This window comes from Ruditapes philippinarum, unplaced genomic scaffold (assembly GCF_026571515.1).
Source record: "Ruditapes philippinarum isolate M1 unplaced genomic scaffold, ASM2657151v2 ctg258_1_1_1_1, whole genome shotgun sequence".
Classification (NCBI taxonomy): Eukaryota; Metazoa; Mollusca; class Bivalvia; order Venerida; family Veneridae; genus Ruditapes; species Ruditapes philippinarum.
This window is the reverse complement of record NW_026855480.1, coordinates 50,015-65,359: the sequence shown is the minus strand read 5'-3', so window position 1 is coordinate 65,359 and position 15,345 is coordinate 50,015. Positions and strand designations below refer to the sequence as shown.

Below are 15,345 nucleotides of genomic sequence, written 5' to 3'. Positions count from 1 at the left end.
TAACTATTTCAATTCAAAATTAAAATACATTGGACAACCATCTCACATAGAGTGCCCATGGTCAACCACTTGTTCCTCACTGCTTTGGGTTCAAATCCCTATCATCTATTTCTTCTTGTTTTTCACTGCTTTTGAGGAATCTCTTTAATTTATTATTATTCCTTTTCTTTTAAACTTTATTTTCAACATTTACATACATGCATGAACTCTATGTTTAGATTACAAAGTACATGTTTGTTATTATATTTTGTTTTCAGGGGGAGGTTCCAGTTGCGGCAAAATCCTACAGAGATTCCCCAAGACGGACTGGCCACAATGTCCATTCACTCAGGGTATAGAGCTAGTAAGTAAAATTAGCATTGATCAACCCTTAACTGATTTGTCATGCTGAATTTATTAAATGAGCTTATCTATTATTAATTTTGGGTAAATCCTGATGATAATTTAAACTAAAAGTAAGTCACCAGGCAGAATTAGAGCCTGATTAGACTGCATGGATGTGGAGCATGGTCTGGTTCTACTGGTGGGAAAGGTTAAACATTTTCTATTCTGGCAGGTATAGGGCTAAACTTGATATTTTAACTTGGGGGTTTGGGAAAGGAAGAGTGTTGGCTTAAGTCTTAATGGTATAAGTGTCTGTCTGTCAACCCAAGGATGAAGGCTTTGAGCCCTGTTTGGGTCTGTAAAAAAGATTTCTTGTACAACAATACTGGCCGGTAATTCGATGTGGTGGAAAAATGGTTAGTGTTTAGTTTAATATTTAAGATTCAAGAACTTCTTTCACTATCAATTTCAAGCTTAATTAAGAAATATGAAATAGAATAAAATGAGTAAGAGTTACAAGTTTGAATTTCCTAAATTTGTTGTATTTTGATAAGTTGAAGTATATACATGTTGATATGAATTTGGATTTTGTTCTTTTTTGCCTGTATCTACCCTAGTATTATGCATTGAAGTTTGACTTTTTTTTTACTCAGATCTTAGAACAGATCAATATATGGAGTTTGTTTGTTCTTGAATACTGACAACAGCTCTTTATCATGTAGGCCCATGGGGTTTTGATGCAATTAATTGCCTTTAGAAACCTTTCATTACTTAGGCCATTGGTCTAACACCATCTTTCATGACATTTTATAAATGTATAGTTTACTGTGTATTATGTGATCTTTAGGTTTTGTCTATATATTAGCACAGAGATCTTAAACTACAGCTTGATATTTGCATCCCACACATAAATAATTGACAGAACTTTCAAAAATTTGAAAATAGTAAATTTATGGCACATAGATGATTAGGGCTAATCAAAAAGAAGACAGATGAATATGATTTATTATATTATATACAATGTATATTTATTTATTTTTGCATTAAAAAATCAAAAAGAAGACTGTTCCAAGACAGCATTATATTTTCATGAATATATAGTAATTATATATAAATTTTTACATTCAAAAAGTTTTTTAAGTATATATCATGTAACAAAAAATTCATGTTAAATATGAAATAAGTTTTTCCTCAAATTAAGAAATTTGTATTTTCCTCACAATGAAAATTCTTCCTAGCACTCAAGAACATGTTTAAGAAAGATCACTTGTCCAAAGTGTTGTGTATTCAGATTCAGGTCAGAAGCCATGAAATTACAGATACACAATGTTAAATGGTTTCATAGTGATTGTATGATTGATACAAGATTAACATAGAAACAGCTGCCATTGATACACAGGCTGTCTGAAGTTGCTGGTAAACACAAGGTGTATAATGTTGTAACTAGGATAATAAATAGATTAGGAAATCCCCCACATGTAATCTGTTTTAAATAAACATTCCTACATTCATTACTGGGGTATGAAAATAAAGTAGGTATTGGTTAAATAAATACAGTTAGATTTATTATATAATAATATATAAATAATATATTTTGAATATTAATTTTATTTCTGGGGGGTGGATGGGCTGGGTTATTCAACATAATTTATTTGTAGCAGCTTTGTATTATGTAAGGACACTTTTTTCAAAGTAAAGTTCATTTAAATGTATTTGACAAGTGTTTAACAAGTAAAAAATTTATATATTGTAGTTTGTAATTTAAAAAAAAATCATTTTAAGTATGTGGCATTGTATGGTTCACCAAAATTTTCCTGCAATAACCACATTTAATAAAGATTCTTTTAACAAAATACATTATGCCATTTTTTCATGATCCATGAATGGTTGATCCTTCAGCACCAGGAAATCATGGAAAATAAATTTTCTTATTCATTCTTTATCATAAAAATTATGGTTTCAAGAAAACCAAGACAAATCTGTTTATGAATATTTCACACTTTTATTTTATTTCCTGGTTTACATGTAACTATTTAAAACTTTATATAACTATTACAGTAAGTTGAGCTACATGTATGTAAATGCAAATTAATGAGCTTGCTGACATCAAATTCAGAAATTGTGCTTAGTTAATGTCCTCTGCTGTGGGTATACTACAATGTATCTATGCTTAATGAAGGTCTTTCCACACTTTCAGGAAGTGAGAGTATGGACCCCCCTCTGCTGTGGGTTTACTAAGAATTTTGTTTTCTTTCATATGAGAGACCAATACAGCTATGATATTTGTAGCCAGGGTCCAGTTGCCTGATGGTACACATGTACCTGAAACAAAAAATTTCATAGTCATGACCATTACAGAGTTGGTGTGAACACTGTGATTTGAAAAAAAACAACAAAAAACATTTAAGCAAGGTTCCTAAGATAAGTAAAGCCACAGAACTCTTTTATTTTATATTTTTCTTGGCTTAAACTTAGAATTTTCAGTTTATTTACTAAATCAGACTGGGAGACACAACAGTTAACCTTACATTTCTGCTTTGTCATTCAAATTACACCATTTGTCAAATACATTCACGGGGGAGGAAGTGTTACACGAAGGATGGAGTTCTTATGATAACTTGTTCAGGAGTTCTTGTGATAACTGTCACGGAGTTCGTCGGAAAACATCTGTATCTACTACAAAAACACTCGTTAAAAATTGTTATTTTCATCTTTCAAAAATGAATTGAGGTGCTAAATTAAACTTTAATGATTAAGTTTGTCTTACATTTTGTATAATGTGTCAAAAACTAATTCACAGGCCATTTTTCATCGCCTCTTGCTTCAAATCTGGTAGTTTTCATTAAAATTTCCAAATTACTTGTCAATTCACAAGTTTTGACCGGTTTATTTCTGGTCTTCATCCTTGCCAGACATAATTACCTAATTATAATGCAAAATTGCAAACATAAAGCACCGGCTAACAGATTTATACCCTATTTTTCAAATGTCCCGGAGTTCTTGTGATAACTCTGAAGATGTCACAGAGTTCTTATGATAACTTTTGTTATTGCCAGTGTGTTTCTTGCGCTTAATCACGGCACATTTTGGCGTTTATTATCATTCAGTAAGATTGTAAATCATTATGAAATGCAGTACGATCATCCTTTGCACAAAAATGTGGATAAAACGTTGGTCTAAAGTGTCTGCAAAGGATAAATAGGTGATTGGCTATCATCTACAGTAAAGATTGAACCAGCGGCCACTGATATTTAGCAGTATTATTGCTTAAACCACAAAACAAAAATGTCTCAAAACGTACACGTTGTTCTCAGTAAGCAACCACCTTTCTTAAGCAGACAATATATAGGCATGCTTCCCTTACCTAAGGGCTAAGTAATTTGTATCATTTTATACCATAAGAAATCAGTATATAACCAGGATAATTTCCACACCTATGTCTAAAAAAAGTACGATACATGATAAAAACTCAACTGCGGTTGGCTCGAACAAATTTGAACTGTCCCTCCAGGTTCGAGCGAACTAAGTTTGACTTTATATTTTTATTATCAATTAAAGCAAAAGTAGCAGAGTTTCCTCCACTAAGATTGCAAAGGAAAAATACATCGACAGAACAATATACATGAAAATACCATATTTGAGTATTTCAAAGCGCATTTTATCACGTACATAAATGCCCTACTTGTTTCATAGCAGTTCCCGGTCCCAAATCGTACTTTTTAACAAATAAAATAAAAATCTGTCTACCGAAGAGTGCAAACTTTGATAGAACAAAGTTAGGTACCTGTCCAGCATTACCTTGTTTTATTACATGCTTTTCGGTGGTTTATAGAAATATATCAGTGATTTATAAACTGGTAATTTCACTGTTTGAAACAGTGAAATTATCAATTTGATAATTTCACTGTTTTGAATATTTGAGCCCGGTACGTTGTTTCAGTGAAATACAAGCGTTCACAATAATGGAAACCAACTAAATGACGTGACGTCGTAAATGACGTCACGTTGTATTATTATTTGGCGCCCTTTTCATTAAGTACTATGCTTAAATGTCTTTTTAAACGTTTCTTTGCATATAATAAAAAGAAAATTTGTTTAGTTTAGTGTAAGATACACTGAACTAAACAAATATCCTCTATTTAATGTTGCTCTTTTATTTTGCATTTTTATGGAATAAATGCCTGAGATGTAACACCTTTGCTCACATTTATTCAAAATTTCATAGCAGTTTTTCGGACCTATTTTATTTTGAATATAATTCAGTACCAATAAGCAATGTTAAGCTGGGTTTTTCAAATAGATATAACTTCCCAAATTTTTCCGTGTCGTCTTCAAATATATTGTTTAAAAGTAGTGATTTACCTAGAATGGGATTCAGTTATTGTGCATGGACATTTAAACTAGAATTCTCCAGGCGTTGCTTGTAAGTGTCGCAAGTTCTCTAATGTAACTTAAAACAACAGACAAAACTTTAAAACATATTAATCGCTGTACTATTATAACTGCTGTTTTACATAGAAAACAAATGTTTCTCTGATTGATGAAGTAACATAGATGCTTAACTGAGAAAAAATAGACTGTATGCCTGGATGAAAATGATAAAGGGCCAGAATACTGCTAGGAGCCGGAAACTGCTAGGAAACCAGTACATAAATCCTTTTTCCAGTCTACGAAATCTGCGTCAAACAAAAAAAAAATACTATGAAAAAGAAACGGGGGTAAGAAATAATATCTCTTGAACTAAAATTCACTCAAAACCAACATTATATATCCTATTTTTTGCGCAAAGGATGAGCGTTCTACATTTCATAATGATTTACAATATCATTGAATAATAAAAAATGCTAAAATGTGCCGTGATTAAGCGCAAGAAACACACTGGCAATAACAAAAGTTATCATAAGAACTCTGTGACATCTTTAGAGTTATCACAAGAACTCCAGGACATTTGAAAAATATGATATAAATCTGTTAGCCGGTGCTTTATGTTTGCAATTTTGCATTATAATTAGGTAATTATGTCTGGCAAGGATGAAGACCAGAAATAAACCGGTCAAAACTTGTGAATTGGCAAATAATTTGGAAATTTTAATGAAAACTACCAGATTTGAAGCAAGAGGCGATGAAAAATCGCCTGTGAATAAGTTTTTGACACATAATACAAGATGTAAAACAAGCTTAATCATTAAAGTTTAATTTAGCACCTCAATTCATTTTTGAAAGATGAAAATAACAATTTTTAACGAGTGTTTTTGTAGTAGATACAGATGTTTTCCGACGAACTCCGTGACAGTTATCACAAGAACTCCTGAACAGGTTATCATAAGAACTCCATCCTTCGTGTAACACTTCCTCCCCCGTGACATTGCGAGATTTGAATGCGAGACGGGTCAATAGAAACGCTTTATTTTTCGGCTTGAAACAATCATAATTTGGTAAACACAGCTTTATTTGCATGCATTGTTGTACACCAAACACTGCAATTTCCCAGCACAAAGCAGTACACGTCAATAACAGAAAAGTCTTTATGCGAAAATTTGTGTCCTTGATATTTACACTGCATCATTTTATCCCCAGCTTTTATGTTTTTAGCTTGAAGACTAATTTTCTTGACATATAGTATTTAAGTAAATGAGTTAATGCTTGTCAGTGACTGTACCTTAAAGCAGCAAGCCTCCAGATTCATGTAAATTTTCATGGAAATTTGGAAAAAATGAAATTAAATGTATATTAATATTGTATATTACACATTATCAACGGCACTTACAACCCACGTTAATTACAAATAGAGGTCAAAATATGCAAAAAATGCCCTTACTGTGTTAGTAATGCAGTAATAATATAGTCACACATAATGAAAAATTCACCATTAATTGGTCATATCATGTAAGTTATTACTTGAATCTTTCTATTTTTCCTAAAATCATTTTTCACAAGTTTGATTTATTGAAATGTTTTCGCTCATCTGGAGGCATGCTCAACAGTTTTAAATCTATGAACAACATTCACATCTCTTGAAAAGAATGGTCAGATGATAAGTCCCATTATATGTAGGATATATTGTACATGTAGATGAACACATACATGTGTATTTATTTGAGATCAGAATCATTTGATATTAAAAAATTACTTAAATAACAAGTTACATGTATATTGATGACCTGTTGACCAGTACTAGAATTAGCCAGGTATTTTATAAAACTTTTGTCGTTTTTCATCATTTAAGAAAAGAGATCAAATTACTCGTGGAAATTGTACATATTTGTGGTAACAATGTATCTGTTATTTACTATAGATAAAGATATCTTCAATATGTACACTCAATACAGTAATGACGGTCACTTTTAATCTATCGCCAATTAGAGAAATAGTGACATATGACCGAGTCATTCTTAGTCTCGGTTTTTTGTTCACTAGTAATTTGCTATTTGAGATGATCTTTCATTTCAAACATAATACTAAAGTAGTTTGTGGCTTTTACATGCATGTATATTGACCTCATTATGACTTTATACTTTTTTCAAGTAGTAACCTACGTTTCTTTTATGAGGCAAGGTGTGTCCCGGGTGTCATATATCAAATATTTGTTACACTGTCACACATTTGTGCCGCCATTTTTAAGAATTCCACTCGGATAATGTTTATATAAGGCACGAACATATTTTCCTTTAACATAAAATTGATATACATGTAACAAGTTTTTGGTCATCAAAAATTTGATACACTGTTGTGAAAAAGTCCACTAGTAATATTTAATGTTCAGTCACCAGCATATTTTCTTTTAACATAAAATGGTGATTTTTAGCAATCATACAAACATTGGACTTACTATAATAACATGTCACAATGAATATGATCCTAAAAATATGGGGGGAAAAGTGTATGTTGAGAGAAAAATTTGATCAATATTAAAGAAAAAATATGCCCAATATTTTGTATTGACTACTTAGTTTATAAGGTGACGGAATTCTGTACCGATGATATATATAATTATATACTGTAGACTGATAAATATATATATTTTTTTTAAACAGAAGCAATGATAATTATTGTACAGAACCATTTCGAGACTCAATGTATGAATTAAATGACTAATGTTATGAAATTTAGACATTAGAAGAATAATTATATCAAAACATCCTGACAAATGTGTAATAAACATCCTGAAACATGTATGCCATAATTTTAAGGAAACAAAAACAAGAAGAATATTACTGCAGTTGATCAAACAGCGGTTGAGGTGGTTTTAAAGTGTTTATCTGCATGTGTATAGTGTTACAATTACACTAAAATGACAAGTTTGTAAACAACATTTATATATAACAGCTATTTATAAAACAAAATGTAATTAAGAAATCATCAGTAGCATTTTGAATGTAAATTTAAAGGAGCTAGGTTGACAAATATTTAAATTACTTGTATCAATCTCAGCTTTATTAAAGAAATTTGATAGTTAAAAATGAATTTTCTTCTTGCTGTCTTACAAATTTTTCTTTTTGGTTGGTATATAAGTCAAACTTGACAATAAGAAATTGAAAAGCATATTGCGTACTTTTACGTAGGAATCGACATCAGAGCCCATTTGTGACATAAGCAACTATCAACATTTCACCCTCAATATCTTAAATGAACTTGTCTATCTTTCAATTTGGACAACACCATTCATCATATGATATAAAGTGAAACTTTCAAACTTAAATGTAGTACTAGTAGGTCTGACTAAATAGTGAACAGTGCAGACTGTGATTGTGTCAGCTGAACTTGGTCTGCACTGGTCAAATAGGTAGACTTGTTGTGGCTAGAAGGGTAAGGGTGCAATGTACCTAGCTGAATAGTTTGAATCTTATGAAAGAAAGCGTAGTATTTAAACATATGCTGGTGACAGGCAATAAAACAAAATATGAAGGCTTCATACACATTTTTTGTCACTCAACTCTCATTATACTTCCTGGGTTATTTAAGGAAAAAAATCTATTTATAGAATCACAAATTTATTGTTTAAAATACCAGGCTATTCAAGTGTTGACTCAGGTATTATCTGGTCTCAATAACTGTTGGAGGGGGGGGGGTAATAAAATATTCATAAGGAATGTTTTACCCTGAAGTTGACAAAATGAATACAACACAATTTGGTGTCAGATTATAAATCAGTAGCCTTACAGTGGTGAATTGATTTGATATTTGAATTGGCCCAGAAGTAAAGTGTTTTCACATAGTTATGTCAGAAACTGGGTTACATAAATCATGCTAAGTTATAAGAAAATAGTATGTTTCCTGACATGTATTGAGTAGCTGTAATAAATTTTTATCATATTATTTATTTATGAGTTATTTTTGCATGGCAAAGTGGTTAAGGTCATTGACTTTGAATCACTAGTTACCTAGGTTCGATTCTTGACAGGGACTTTGGATACTTTGACATGAGGAAGCTATCAAGGTGAGCTTACGCAACATTGGTAGTATTGCTCAGGTGTCTGATTTCATGGAGTGGTACCAGACATCTTGCTCCACCAGTAAAGCTAGAAAGTTGCCATATCACCTTTAAGGTGTGAGTGTAACTAAAAAATCTGACAAAAAACAAACAAATACAAGTTATTCAAGGATGACTATTTTTATCTTGGTTGGAGATGCTTTTAAAATACTTTAAACAATGTTTGGTCAGAAATGCCTTTTCTTTATTCCAAGCTCAGGCATGCTTGAAATGATGAAAAGCTTGCTGGTTTGCTTGTGCCGGAAATAATTCAGTTCCTAAGGTGTAAAATCCACCACCATTAAAGCTGATAAGTTTCCATAGATCAGACCTTTGCAGTGTTGCCGTAACTTAAAACCTGAACATAAAAAAAAATTGAAAAAAACATTCTGTTTTTGGCCTGAACTTATATTATGACTTATAGCAAATAAATAAATTAGTATTATAATAACTTTTAGTTAGGTCTTTATGAAACATTTAATGCTTAAAGCAAAATGTTTTGTTGCTTTTTTGTCATAAATTTGAAAGAAAGGTTTCAAATTATCATAAATGTTTTCGTTCCGGATCAATATTTGTATTGACTACAGATTTTCTATTGAGTATTATTAATAATAGATGGGTAGAAATGATCACAAAAAATCCTTTTACATGGTACATGCATGTCATCATTTATTAACTATAAATTAATGGTTTGAATGGTTTTAATATTTATTGAGGGCCTAAGTAGATGAGTGTACAAGAGAATTACATTATAATGTAAAAATTTATAATCAATCAATACTAACATTATACCATATATATGAATGTATTATTGAAAATGCTATTTTGAATTTGTCGTAGCTTAGTTTTCAGCCTTAAATGAGCCTTCTTCAGAGGCATTTTATATTAGACATACAGATATATATTCAGACAAAAAAAGGGAAGTGACTAACGTCATCCAGCGATGCCCCGCCATGGCGCTCTGTGCCGTCTGTTGCATTATTCTTTAATATTTAGTCAGTGTAAGGTCGATGTTCTTATTTTCCACAGATTTTCAATTGTCTTTGAGTATTGATCTGTCTCGTATAGTTTTTTTTTATGATATATAATTTTCTAAATATTTAAGTTGTTTATTCATTATATCATAAATTATACATTTAATATATACAGGTATATACAAAAGTATGAGTATAATATGAATCATATTGTACCGTATGTTTGTGATTGATGTATTCTTAACTTGTGTATTTTTTATTTCTACAACTTCATGCTTTCATTAACAATATCTGCTGAATTTTGTCTCTTCACAAAATGCAAACAATTGTGCAACTGGAGGCTACATTATTATAATATCGTAATGTTTTGACATACAGTTATCATGATTACAGTGATATGATAATATATTGGTGCAAGTATTCAGGCATTTGCCTGCAGTTCAGGGTCTTATTTTTTACATGTACTCCTGAAAGCACACTATTTTCTGTATAAAACCAACAAACATAATGCTAAATTCAGGGTTTTTTCATTTTCTGACATTCTGAACGCGCATCCATGTATATGTCACAAACTTGACTTTCTCTAACAGGGAATAGTATATTAATTATAATCCACTTCTGTAAATAAATGTAAATTGATTATCATAGTCAACATCCATGAATAATATATAATATTGTATAGGATTACCCCAGTATATGAGTTGTCCAACTTGTCATTTTATATAGAATTACTACATATCAAATGAGCCTGGGAAAGTGTTGTAAAGTGAGAATATTTCTGGAAAGATGTATCTGAAATGTATTACGACTAATACTGAATTTGATGCAGCTTATGCTTACTATCACAATAGTCATGATTTTATAAAGCCAGAACCGATACATGTTAATACTGGAAAAAAAACCCCAGCTAATTATCTTGTAACAGGTCATTTGCATATAAATGGTGTGTAAAGAAAGTATAAAGGCAAGAAAATGGTTTAATTTCACTGAAAACGATCAACATCATGTGAAGAATATTACATTTTATCAATCTCGTTAAAAGGCTATTTTATTATAACCTGAAAAGAGTGCATTCTCCACATTTAAGGCCGAGTGGCAGGCCACTCAGGTCAGGAGTACGACCAGCCACTTCAATGCCTTCTTACACCTGAATCTTGTGCTGTTTGTGGATAAATTTTTGTCAGATGCCACAAATTAGCAATAGACTGTACCAAATATCAAAGTGGGACAATAATTAAAATATCACAAATTCTAGCATCCAAGTTTATGCTGTTTGCGGATAATTCTTGTCAGATCTCACAAATTAGAAGAGGCATCATGTACCAAATATCGGAGAGTGACAATAATTTAAATATTGGTTAAGGTAAAAATGGCTAAATTAATCATATTGTTATCTTAACATTTCAGTTCTGTCAGCCAACAGGATGGGTTCTGTCAAGTCAGAGACAGCAGCCGACATATTTTGTGTCGGTACTGACCGACATCGATGCAGACCGGCATTATTGTGCCTGTCTGACATTCTACGAGCCGGTTGCCATGACGTTAAAGCCAGATGACGAGGATATTGACGTTGAGGACGCCATTATACCGCACCATTCACAGATGTTCGCACCAAAAAGTTTAGTTCTCATTACACGCCATGACTACCATGAAACATTTAGAGTAAGCATAAATCATTATTACATTATTACACAATCATATTCAGTTATAATTAGAATATAGAATATTATGTTATCTGAAACTGGCCAAATTGGGTTTTTCCACCTTTTTCATTGGTACATGTACATACTTAACATTTACAGGTATAGCTTCACTATGAGTTAGCCTGCTTTAGCTAAATAAGGATAGCATCAGATTGGACATTAGTAAATCAGGGGTCACTATAACGAGTTCCGCAGTATCTCTATTCAGTACTTGTTACAAAGACAAGTACCTACTAAAGGAAGTTGTAACTTGAAACAAGTTTAACCTTGTACAGGTTATAGATAACAGACCCTTAATTGCTGAAGGGGTTAAGTTTACTGTATGGAATTGTTTAACTGTCTGTTATTATAGCGTTATATGAAATCAAATGTTGAAATCTTCCTTGTGCAGTAGTGATCCAGTTAGCTAACAAATGGGTTTTCATTTCCACCCAAATAGGGCATTTATGGCCAGTGATTTTCCTGCTTATAAAACAGACTCAGATAAAAGGCCTCTTCCCAATTTAAATTTTCTTTAAAATCATCCAGTTTTCCCAAAAATCTGAACTTAAACTTGCCTTTTTTTACTTCCCAAATTAGCAGTTTAAGCAATAATTTTTCCCAAAATCAAGTGGCTAAGGCCTCTTCCCAATTAACTGAGAAAAATTACTGATGGCTGGAAAAATACCTAGAGGGTCTGGGTGCATTATTTACTGTTGTATGCTGAAACATGGCCATATTCCGGCAAAAAAAAATTTATTCAAGTGTTTTTGACGACAAGTTAACTTATGAAATATGACTGTTATCTGATCTCAAACATTATATAACCTGATGTCAGGCTTTACCTTTTGACACTTTTACATGTGGTAACAACTGTAATCCAAATGCATTTGAGCCGTGTCACAACAAAACCAACATAATGGGTTTGCGACCAGCATGGATCCAGACCAGCCTGCGCATCCACGCAGTCTGATCAGGATCCATGCTGTTCGCTTACCAACTCTATTACAAGTAGAGAAACTGATAGCGAACAGCATGGATCCTGATCAGACTGCGCGGATGCGCAGGCTGGTCTGGATCCATGCTGGTCGCAAACCCATTATGTTGGTTTTTGTCATGACACGGCTCATTTATTGATTCAGTGATGTTATACCTGTGTTATTCTAATTTTCAGAACTGTCTCGGAATCATATATACAGCATATGTTGACAAACTGCCAGTGGACATCGAGACCCTAGTTGGGAACATCATCGGTTGTGTTCAAGCACCAACGTCTGGCGGTCCTCAAGTTAGATTCTCCATCGGAGCCGGTGACCGACAGGCTCTTCAACCCCCGCTGTGTTCAACCCTACCTGTTACCAAACATGCCGTTGCATTACTGTTTGAGCAATTAGGTGTGTAACCTTATCATTTGTTAGATAAATTTTAAGGTTTGAAACTGTATCAGAAAGAGTTTTAATAAATTTGTGAGGAAAAAGCCTACACAATTTAAGTGCCATTGTCAAAAGCCTATGCAAATTTAGGTTTGTTTTGTAAAGCAAAAGCCTTAGGGTAGGTAAAGACCTTATCTCCCAGTCTTTTATTGTTCAAAATTTCACTAGAATCAATATTCATTTTCATTTGTATGCTTTTACAAAATTCAATTTGCAATCTCTGTTGTTTTTTGTGTGTAATCTTTTGGTTTTTATGATTTAAGAGCTGTTTAAATGATGTATGAAAAAGTACATGTAGTATGTCACTACTAGAATGTATTTGTAAAATCTGTTCTTATCCATTATAAAGTACTTGATTTTCATTCTTCGGCTTTTAATTTCAATATGTTTCATTTATTAAATTTTGATTTGTGGGAAATGATGTGCACCTTTTATGCCTGAGAATTGAGCAAGCTTATATAGTTAATTATATACTGGATTTAAAACTTCAGAAAAAAAACTCAAAATAAGTGGGTGTCACCTTCTCTTTATTCCCATCGTTTTAAGTTAAATTTAGACTGAATAACCTGCGTAGTACTTACAGTTTTGTTCCAGTGACTAGTTCCTTAAGTAGACAAAATTTGTTTGTTGTTTGATGCAGATTTATGCATAGATAGTGCATATTTTGTGTGAAAATCATACATTTCAATTGATCTGTTTTAAAGGCTGTTGTAAAATGGTCTATAAGTGGTCTGATGAATGAGGCTAATGGTTTGTATCTAGTGAAACCATGGTGTTACATGTTTCATTAAATAATGGTGTTATTTTTTATAATTGACTGTATAAGTTTTTAAAGCTACCTAAAAATTTTACTGTAAATACAGACATTTTCGAAAGGCTAAAATTTTGCAAAATTTACATTTTGGATTAATTTGCCAGGTTAATTATTCTTCAGATAGGTTTAAACTCAAGGAAAATTTAGTGCAATAATGGTTAATTCCTATTGAATTATATCACCCACGTTACTGGGCTAAGGCGACAGTTCATTTTTACAAAAATCTTAAAATCCCAAAATTAGTAGAAAATTTCTGTTTACAGTTGTTGCTAGTTTGTCTTTCATTCAGTCCATCTGTCCTTCATAAAATTCTCAGTTTCTTTCATAAACACCATGCCACCTGATAGTCTTCATTGTTTTGCTTTTCTTTTAATACATAGTATGAAACTTTTCACTAAAATGATGAATGGTTTTCTCCAGATTGAAAAATGGACAAGTCCATTTAAGATATTCATCATGGTGAGGGATTTATAGTTTTAGTGTGTTGATACTTGGTGTAACTTAACCATGGTGGGTTACATGCCAATTGAGTCGAAGTCAAATGTTACTGATGCAAAAAAAAGAAAGATTTTCCTCTAGTACATTTTATTAGCATGATAACTTTTTGACTTTTACATTATTATTTTCAGGAATACAAACTGTGATAGATATATTTGTACTCTCCCTGTCCGACCACAAGATTCTCTTCCATTCACAAAGTTTTTCTCGTCTCACCGAGGCCTGCCACGCTCTCATTTCACTGCATTATCCACTCAAATACACGTAAGTATCTATTTATCTATTTTTATCTTTTTCAGCTTTTGAGTAGAAATGAGCACTATGAAAAAAATAAAAATAAAATCTTTATTTAAAGACACAAGAAGAAACCATCGTAAATACACAAATAATATATCTTTATTTGAAATGCAGCCTTGTAAACAATATATAAAAACAAACAAAATAACATCATCAAACAATTACAAAAATTCTAATGTCAATTAAGATTTTAGTCCTATAAAAAATATATGAAAAATCCTATGAAAATTGATTATCTCTAAGGATAAAAAAAGAGAGGACAAATTATAAAGTACCTGTGTACTAAGATGTTACTCATATATCTAAATTTCAAACGGCTCCATCTTATATTACCACCAAATATTACACATTGACAAATGAGGGTAAGCAATAATTTATATGGCTGAATTGAGAAAACTACCCCCATCATAATGTTACAGATATTTCCATTAAACTGATTATAAAAGGGGACTGAAAGTTTTTTAGGAACATGGTGTAGAAAGGTTAAGTTGTACCTATCCTTAGCCTGATAAATGTGTAGCTGCAACTATTATACTCGTTTGACTAGTACAGACCAAGATCAGCTGGCACATCCTTGTGTTCTGATCATGATCTGCACTATTTGCTATATTATTGTCATGGTCTACACTTTGAGCTTTATTACAAAGCCATTACATAATTATTTCAAAATAACGCCTGAAAATGATGAATGGTTTTGGCCAGTGTTAATAATGCACAAGTCCATTTGAGATATTAATGTTGATATAATTTATAGAGATAAAAATAAATGCTCAGCTGCTATAAAAAATGCCATCATTTCCATATGAACCTTGTTTGTCGATAAACGCTGCTTTAAAAAAATGTTATTCTGTAG

At 31.9% G+C, this 15,345-nt stretch overlaps 1 protein-coding gene across 1 annotated transcript in view; it reads left to right on the top strand.

Annotated features, from left to right (window-relative positions):
• The window catches only part of LOC132743498 (myotubularin-related protein 13-like), a 69,653-nt gene that overhangs the window by 5,856 nt on the left and 48,452 nt on the right, over positions 1 to 15,345 (top strand). Inside the window, 4 exon segments of the mRNA XM_060732022.1 lie at positions 258 to 343; positions 11,176 to 11,430; positions 12,625 to 12,844; positions 14,327 to 14,459. Coding sequence (XP_060588005.1) covers positions 258 to 343; positions 11,176 to 11,430; positions 12,625 to 12,844; positions 14,327 to 14,459 — 694 coding nt within the window.